General features: G+C 42.5%; 1 protein-coding gene across 1 annotated transcript in view; it reads right to left on the bottom strand.

Moving 5' to 3' along the window:
- Positions 1 to 5,283, bottom strand: part of Serinc3 (serine incorporator 3) — a 31,016-nt gene extending 25,733 nt beyond the window's left edge. Inside the window, exon 1 of the mRNA XM_005392472.2 lies at positions 5,107 to 5,283. Within this exon, the coding sequence (XP_005392529.1) occupies positions 5,107 to 5,145 (39 nt within the window). The 5' untranslated portion in view covers positions 5,146 to 5,283. The remainder of the gene's footprint in view (positions 1 to 5,106) is intronic.
- Positions 5,284 to 9,476: the final 4,193 nt, after the last annotated feature.

The raw sequence follows: 9,476 nt of genomic DNA, 5'->3' as shown, positions 1-9,476 counted from the left end.
CAGATTGAGCCCAGCCTGGAAACTCAGTGACTCAGTGAGGCTCTGTCTCAAAATATAAAAATCAACAGGGCTGGGGCTACAGCTCAGTGTGAAGGCCTTGGGTTCAGTCCTCAACACACACACACACACACACACACACACACACACACACACACGCGCACGCCTTAATCAGAACTTTCCTCCTATGACTAAAAAGAGCAACTCCTAGGAAAATAAGGCTATCAAAAATTTCCTTTGCAAGAGTTTTAAGGCCATAGAGGAATAACCTCACACCTGTGTAAACAAGCATTCTCACAAATCCTACTTTTCATTCATTCTTCTAAAATACTATTTATGCTCCCTTAAAAACATATACATTGTTTTTTGGGAGACTGAAGCAAAAGGATCAGCATGAGTTTGAGGCCAGCCTCGAATATAGCAAGATCCTATCTTCATTACATATACAGCACATAATTTGTTCTTCCCAAACACATTTCTCCTCCCCTTCTTTCTCCTACTAAATCAGGGATGGAAGTCAAAAATTCCAGCCACCCCTGTGAGTTACTCATCACCAGGCACTGCTATACACATCTTGTATACATAAACTCTTTTATGGAAAAATTTTTAAAATAAATACACTATTATTTTCTCTTGTTAATCTGTCTCTGGTTAGTTCAGCTCCCAAGACTCCAGCACCGAAGAGGAAGGAAGTATTTCCTTCCCTATCTTACTTTACTCTTACTCTTCTACCACCTATTCTCCACACAGCATCCAGAACCCATCCTGCTAAAACACAAGTCAGGGCTGGTGTGGTAGCCTATGCTTATAATCCTAGCACTCTGGGAGGCTAAGGCAGGAGGATCACAAATTTGAGCCCAGTCTGGGCAACTAAGTAATTTAGACTCTGTCTCAAAATGAAAATAAAAAATAAGTCAGGTGTGGTGGAACACACCTGTAATCCCAGCACTTGGGACCTGAGGCAGGATCACCGCTAGTTCAAGGCCAGTCTGGGCTACAGCGTGAGTTCAAGGCTAGCCTGAACTGCATAGTAAAACCCTGTCTCTGATGGATGGATGGATGGATGGATGGATAGATGAATGGATGGATAGATGAATGGATGGATGGATAAATAGACAGATAGATAGATACATAGAAAAAACTGGGGATGTAGCTCAGTGCAAAGGGCCTAGGCTCAATTTCCAGTACCACCAAAAAACAAAAAGAGTCGGATCACATCATTTTTCAAATTCTAATGGCTTCCCACATTACTAAACAGTAAAAGCCAAATTCCTTAAAAACTTGTAGTGCTGGGGATGTAGTTCAGTAGTACAAATGTATGCTTTGCATGTGCTAGGCCCCTGGCAGGCACACGTGTGCATGCACACACAACACCTGTAAGACCATATAATGAGTATCTGCATAATTATGTTCTCTGCCTTTTGTAATACAATGATGGGTTTCAAACCCAGGACCCCCACCATGCTAAGTAAGCACACTACCATTTAGCCATACTCCCAGCACCACCCCAATGCCTTTCTTGTTTCCTTTTGTATTATTTTTCGCACTTATTCCACTCTCTGGTACAGTATTCTGAACTCTTTTCTGTTCCTACTAAACAAATTATTAACAAAAAAATGATGTATAGCTATAAATGCTTGAATAGCATCAATTCAGAACCAAACTTAGCTTCAAATCAAAACCAAAATCTTATTTCAGGCTATCAAAATAGGAAAGATGTATTTGTTTCAAAATACTAATTTACTCCTTAACTAATGACTTTCTCATTATGTAATTCAGGCTGTCCTTGAAATTATGGGGATCTTCCTCCATCAGCTTCCTCAGTGCAGGATTACAGGTGTGTATCAACATACCTGGCTATATTTTTTAAAATCTGTTTTGTAAACAGAGTTGATTTACTAGTAGATTGTAAAATCCAACTGGCCACAAATTGTGTGTGTGTGTGGTTTAGGGGACTGAGTCCAGGGCCTTCACTAAGGTACATTCATAGCCTTTTTACCTAATTTTTATTTTTGAAACAGGGTTTCACCAAATTGCTAAACTGCCCAGGCTGGGCTCAAACTTGCTATCCTCCTGCGTCAGCCTTCCAGAGGGCCAGGGCTGTTCCACTACACTTGGGCTATTTTGTTTTTATGTGACGAAAGAAAAACTGCACATTAGATGGTAAATGTAAGAGTTAATTCATAGAGCTTTGCGTGCTATTAGGCCACAATGTATTTGTTTAGGGCAAGATCAGAAAAATTGGAAAGCCACTGCTAAATGAACCTCAAGTGACTCAATGTCCTTTCTAAAATCAACAACATTCAAGGATGGAAAATACATGGTATCCCTAAGAAATGATATTTGGAACGTGCTGAGGCTGAATCTATGGTCAGTTACGTCAGTTGGGAAACTGGGAAATGACTTCAACAAGCTATACCCCTCACTTAACAGGGACCTAGAAGCTGGGGCTGCAGATGCCCAATGGGTGGTTAAAAGCAGGACGAAGTATACATCTTTGTCTTCGCTTTATGTCTCCCTTCTTAACTCAAACATTTGGGTCAGATCCCTGCTCAGTTCTACATGCAAGCATGTTAAATGCTGTGGGAAGTCCAAGAGACCAGAGAGAACAGGGATGAAATAAGAGGACTTTAATGGTTAAGGAGCGTACCAGCTCAAAAACTCACATTCCGGGTCTGAGCATCAGACAAAGAGAGGCACTTTCCTTTATATCATTTGGGGGGTGGGGATTACAAAGCAAGACAAAGACAGTCAGTCATTCCTGTGTCACCTCCCCATCACCTTCTTATCTTAGCCTTGAAGAGAAACAGGATCCTTTGTTCCCAAATTGTTAGGATGCTATAAAACTTGTTTACAGCCTATAGTTGTCAGTTTTATCAGCTCCAGCTCTGGATGCTGCCTTCCTGTGGGAGGAGATGTCAAAGATGGACAGCTGGGGTTATGACCCTTATTGCTAAAGAAAAATACAAGGTTGTATTCCTGAGGAAGGGGATGTCAGAGGGCCTAAGGTTGGGGAAGATTTTTGATCAGATGCTTGACTGTTTTTTTCTAAACTCCTGCTTTTAAACACTTAAGGAGTGTCTGTATCACAGAATGGATCAACTCTTAAATTTACCTAGCCCCTCTGATTCTGTTTCTAGACTAAAAACACCAAGATGAAAGTAACTAATTTCCAGGATTTGTGGGGACATTCAATTGCCAGTTTTTATTAGGTCTCAATTCCAGACTCACTGGAGCAATGCCCAGAAGTCTGCAGTCACTGTCCTCAACCTGTAGCCACCTCAGAGTCCAGGAAAAGCAGAGCCGCACACACCAGTCCATAAGGCCACCATTCCCCGAATCATGAGCAATGACCCCAAGACAGGAACTGAGGCTGCCCCCAAAGCTGCAGCAGTCATCTCACTGCCCCAGGAGGGGACGGCTTCTCCCAGAGCCTCAGAACCATTCCCGAGATACCCACCAACCAGACCACATCTAGAACAGGATGGCTATGCAAACTCCCAACCCTTCGATGCCTTTTTTCCCTTTTTAGAAAACACCTTATAATGGAATACTACTGATCTGTAAAGCAAGATAAACTCAAGGCTTTTACAGGTAAATGGATGCAACTAGAGATCATACTCATAAGTGAAATAAATCAGACTCACGTGTAAACACTGTATTGTCTCTCCAGTGTAAGAACCTGAAAGAGTGAATAAAATCTAAAAGGTACAATAGCTATTGTGAAAGGTAAAGAAATTGCTCAAAAGGATAGAACTGGGATGAGGAAAAGGAGAAAAGAAAGAAGGGAAAAAATATGTATATATATATAGACAAGATAGCTAAGATAATTTATTACTAACTTCTATTGCTTTATTGAAAGGAACAGTTAATGTTTAATTGTTTGATCAATCTTATTTGCCTACATTTGTTTATCTGAGTAACCAATCTGAAGATAACAATATGTAATACAACCACTGTTAACTTACCACCTTGTCTGAAATTCTGTATTGCTTTTATTGTTTTTATGTTGTTTTGTTTATGTCTGTGTGTTTGTTAATATGTTTTCATCCTTTTATCTTTAAAATACAATTAAAAAAGAATGAAGACCTTGAGCCTCTATAAAGTTATCTGTGCTTCCCAGCATGGTCATGCTGACTAAAGTTCCTTTCCTGCCTGTCACCACTACTAGTCTCCTTGACTGGTGTCACAGGCAGGGCAAGCTGGTCTGTTGGGAACCCCACAGAGAGAGCTTTTGGCTCAAACCTCCAGTAACGCTGGAAGCAGGTATCTGAGGGAATTCCGCATATTCTCTTTCACAGACCCTAAAATTTCCTTTTAAAAATGTTTACCATTTACAAAGTGATTCAACTCATTGATTCACTTTATCCTCAAACAGCTCTAGATGGCGAGGAATGCTAAGTGCGTATCCTCACAGATAAATGACTTGTATAGGTTCCACAATGTGAAGTCACGGCTTCTGATTGTGAAAGATAAACTACAGACCAGAGCTCTAGCAGTGCGAGGTTAAATCCCACTCCACAACTCTGGCAAATACCCTGCTACGGAATAAAAATGTTACTCAAGCCACCGAAAATTAAATGAAGCTACAGTTCTGTGTTTTGTTTTTATTTGTTGGTTTTTTGGTTTTTCGTGGCAGAGTCTCACTGTGTATGTAGTTCAGGATGGCCTCGAACTCGCCGCGATCCTCCTGTCTCAGCCTCCCGAGTGTGCCACCAGCTCGGTTCCAAATGACGCCACTTGAAAAAAATGTTTCAAAACAGAAACGAAGAGTCCCTGCCGCGGGAGCTCTCGGTCCTTGGTCCTAATCCAGCTCCAGAGGCACCTGGAGTCCGCAAGGCTACAGGGGGCAGGGAGATCTGAGTTGTAAACAATGGCCGCTGGGCCTCCCACCTCCTCACACTAAAGAGGGGGGCGAGGCGCCCGACTCCGATCGGGGGGCACGGCAGGCACATGGGGGCCTGGACCCCCGTGGCCTCCACAATCCAGAGCCCAGCCTGTCTCCCTGAGGGTCTCCACAGCCTAGGCCCGTCCAGATCCGGACCTGGGGCTCCCCATCGCCCTTCCCCGAACCGCAGGTCCGGGGAGGACACAGGACTCCAAACTCACCCAGCTGGCGAGGGAGAAAACACCCAGGACAGCACCCATGGTGACGCCGATGATGGAGGCGGCGGGTCTGCTGGCTTCTAGCTCTGAGGTAACTGCCAGCCGAGGCGTTGCCCGAGGAACGCTAGCGCACCTCAGGCCGGAAACACCGCCCACCCTTCGCAAGACCCGCGGCGCGCGTCATGCGTGGCTCCGCCCACCTCCCTGTCACTGGTTGCCGAGGGGACGCCTCTCATTGGTTGGTAGAAGGAAAGGCGGAGCTAAACCAGCGGAGCGTTGCCGGAGCTGTCAAAGGCTCATTCTTTTGCTTGTATTTGCTTAAATTCCGTCCTATGTGAAGATTGGCACAGAAGTGCACATCTAGACACAGTAACGGTCGGGCGTGGTGGCGCACGCCTAACTACTATAAAGAAGTAATATGGGGGAGTGCTTCAATGAAAAAATATTCAGGACGTAGGTCAGGGATAGAGAGCAGCTTTCCTAGCCTGCAGGAAGCACTGGGTTAGATCCCCGGCCTCCAAAAAAAAAAAAAAAGTATATATAGTAATTTAGTGCTTTTCTTTGAGGCAGGGTCTCGATATGTAGGTCAGACTGACCTTGAACTCGTGGCAGTCCCGTTGCTGGGATTACAGGTGTGCACCACTATGCCCCGCTCGTGCTTACTATTTAAGGGGAAAGTAATTTAGTTGGCAAATAGTCTTCGAATGGTCTTTTGATAAATATAAAATTTGTTGTTGTGCTGGGGATTGAAACCATGATCCTGGGCACATTAGACAAGCACTAACCCTGAACTAAACCTATAATCCCAGCACTCAGGAAGCTGTGGCAGGAGGATCGCTGTGAGTTCGAGGCCAGCCCGGGCTACATAGTGAGTTCAAAGCTGAACTACATAGTATGACCCTGTCTCAAAAAAAAAAAAAAAAAAAAAGCCTGATGATCTGAGGAAAGGAGGTTGGTTTTATAGACAGAAAAGTCTGAAAAAGCACAAACAATGCCAAAAAGCACAAACAATGTTTTTTGTGGCCCAGGTCTGTAATTCCAGCATTCTGGGAGGCTGAGGCAAGCGGTTTCCAAGTTTGAGCCTGGCCTGGGAAATTTAGCAATTTAGTGAGAGTCTGCCTCAATTTTTTTTTTTTTTTTTAAAGTGTCTTGGGCCGGGTATATAGCTCAGTGGCATAAGCACCTGCCTGGCAAGCACAAGGTCCTGAGTTCAATTCCCGATATCAAAAAGAAATAATAATAAATAAAACATTTAAAAAGTGTCTTAGGGGCCAGGGATATAGCTCAGCAGCACAAGCACGTGCCTGGCAAGCACAAGATCCTGAGTTCGATTCCGGCACCGAAAAAAAAAAAAAAAGTGTCTTAAAGGGCTGCGGAGTGGTGACAAAAGGGTTAAAATTCTCAACACCTAAATTTCCTTGACAACACACTTCTCAGCCCATACTGGACAGTCATAAAACACTGCACTAATTAGAACTAAAACCAGTAGAAGATAAAGTACAAAAATCGCCGTCCTCCCCTGAGCTACTGTTATATCTTTCCCTGAAAGATTACTACAGATACACTTCTCTAAATCTAAAGAGCCTTTTTTTAAGACCTAAGCAGAGTCCTTGACAATTTCCAGCTTTGATGTACAAGTTTAATTACAGGCATTCAGGAAAGATTAACAGGGAATAACACTATGTTCTGGAAAAGGCGTTTCTAAGATATCTACAGTTGCCAAGTCAGACCCTTTTCTATGTCTTGATTCCCTTACGAAAAACCCTAGTTTCTTGCCCGACTGTGAGTCCTCTCTTGGAAACTTGCCCACTGCCCTTCCTGATACTGCAATCAGTGATCTAAATGAGCTCTTGTCTTTCACATATTCCTTGTCTATTGGTCCATCCTTTTACTGCTTATGTCACTGGCCCTCTAGCTACCATCTGGCACAGCATGGGAATATTCATAGCTCAGTTGGAAAGCACTGCATACCCAGTGCTTTCCATCTAGTACTGGATACCCAGTACTAGAAAGAAAAAAAAAAAGCAGATCAGTCATTTGAAAGTTACTTTATAAAGCAGGGATAGGAAGACAGAACAATGAAAAAATAACTGACTAGTTATCACTAGTTATTTCAGGTTACTTGTTTCATTTAGTATGAACTTTATTATGTTGGTTAAAACTGGCAGTTTGAAAATGTGGCTGTTACTTCTATCCTGATTTCGGGCAAAGTAAGATAAGCAGTTTAATCTCAGTTTAGTGACACAGAACTTGAGTGTGAGCTACTCCATTTTGATTTTAACCTGGTCTGGTAGAACCAAAAGTAGGAGCTAAGACCAAAACAATGGCCTCCTGTAATTTTTTGTCTTGTTTTTTGAAACAAGGTTTCATTATGTACTCCAGCCTGGCCTTGAACTCACTATGTAGCCCAGGCTGGCTGGCCTTGACACTCCTACTTCAGTCTCCTGAGTGCTAGGATTACAGTTGTGGGCCACCACACCTAGCCCTTCCTATAGTTTTAAAATGTGGGATCGACACCATTTGGGGTAAGTGAAAGGATCTAAGAGTACAGGAACAGGATATTAATGTTGAAAGGCGTATCACCAGCAGGCTAAAGACAAATCAAAGGTATAAAAAAAGGGTCACTACATTCTTGTTAAGGGAAAACTCCAAAAAGAAGAGATAACAATCATAAATATATGCACTGTCTTGGTTACTTTTCTCTCTGGTAAGAGAAAATACCTGACACCCCAAATTAAGGAAGGAAAGGTTTATTTAGCTCACAGTTTGTGGAGGTTTCAGGTCATAATCAGCCGGCTGCAAGGCGAGGGTAGCATGGCATAAGAGCAACACTTCAAGGCAACAGAAGACAACCAAGCCACAAAAGCAAAATGGGAGGAGAACAAGCCTCTTTTTCTCCCTCATATTGTAAGCAGGCTACCACCCGCTAGGGCAGGTGTAGCACTCACACCATCTCCTTACCCTCCTCTGGCACAGGATGAGGATGTTTACAAAGTGGGGACCCTGGCCTCCTGCTGAGTTAAACTTCTAAACTTCTCAAGTTGACGCAATATATCAACCATTACATGCACCAAACACAGGAGCACCCAACTATATAAAACAAGTATTAATGGACGTGAAAAATCAAATAAGCACTAACACAGTTGTAATGAGGGACCCTAACACCCCATTGTCACAAATAGATCAACTAGATTAAAAAATCAATAAAGAAATACCAGAACTGAACCGAACCTATGAACAAATGAACTTAATAGATGCCTACCATGTTCGACCCCACAACATCAGAGTACACATTCTTCTCAGCTGCACATGGGACGTTCTCCAAAACAGACTACATGCTAGCCCATAGAACATGCTTAAGTAAATGCAAAGGAATTGAAATTATCCCATGCATATTAACTGACCATAGTGCAATAAAACTGGAAATCAACGGCAAAAGAAACCACAAAAACCCCATAAATACATGGAAATTAGATAACACCCCACTGAACAACAAATGGGTCACAGATGAAATTTAAGAAAAAATTAAACAGGATCTACAACTGTCTTAGTTACTTTTCTCTCCTTGCTGAGACAAAATATTTGAGGTCCAGAATTAAGGAAGGAAAGGTTTATTTAGCTTACTGTTTGTGGAGGTTTCAGTCCATACTTGGCTGGCTCCAAGGCGGAGTGGCACATGGCAGAGGGCAACAGTTCATAGTGGTGGAAAACAGCAAAAGCAACAAGAGCAAAAAGGAAGGAGCAAAAGTGAGCCTCTTTCCCTCCCTATATTGTATACAAGCTGCCTGCCCCAGAGTGGGTATAGCTCTCACACCCATAATCTTAGCATTAGACCATGAATCAATCACAAACTCTAGAAGCCCACTCCCATAACTGCATGAGGCTTTGGGAGAAACATCTAGACATAAACCATAACAACAACTAAATGATAATTCCAATACAACATGGAATGAAAGCAGTCCTAAGAGGGAAATTTATAGCAGTAAATACCCATACCAGGAAGACAGAACGGGCTCAAATAACCTAATGCCAAATCTCAAACTTGTAGAGAAAGAAGAACAAGTCAAGCCCAAAGCTTGCACGAAGGAAGAAATTATAAAGATCAGAGTAGAAATTAATACACTGGAGACTAAGAAAATACAAAGAATCAATGAATCAAAGAGTTGGTTATTTGAAAGATTAAATGAAATTCATAAACCCTTAGCCAACCTTATCAAAAAAAAAGGAAAGAAAAGACTCAGATTCATGCAATTAGGAATGAAAAGACGGGGCTGGGGATTTAGCTCAGCAGCACAGCACCTGCCTGGCAAGCCCAAGGTCATGAGTTCAATTCCCGGTACTGGAAAAACAAACAAACAAGCAAAAAAAAAAAA

The sequence above is a fragment of the Chinchilla lanigera genome, unplaced genomic scaffold (genome assembly GCF_000276665.1).
Source record: "Chinchilla lanigera isolate Chin_1 unplaced genomic scaffold, ChiLan1.0 scaffold00044, whole genome shotgun sequence".
NCBI classification, from domain to species: domain Eukaryota; kingdom Metazoa; phylum Chordata; class Mammalia; order Rodentia; family Chinchillidae; genus Chinchilla; species Chinchilla lanigera.
This window is presented reverse-complemented; position numbering and strand designations above follow the sequence as displayed.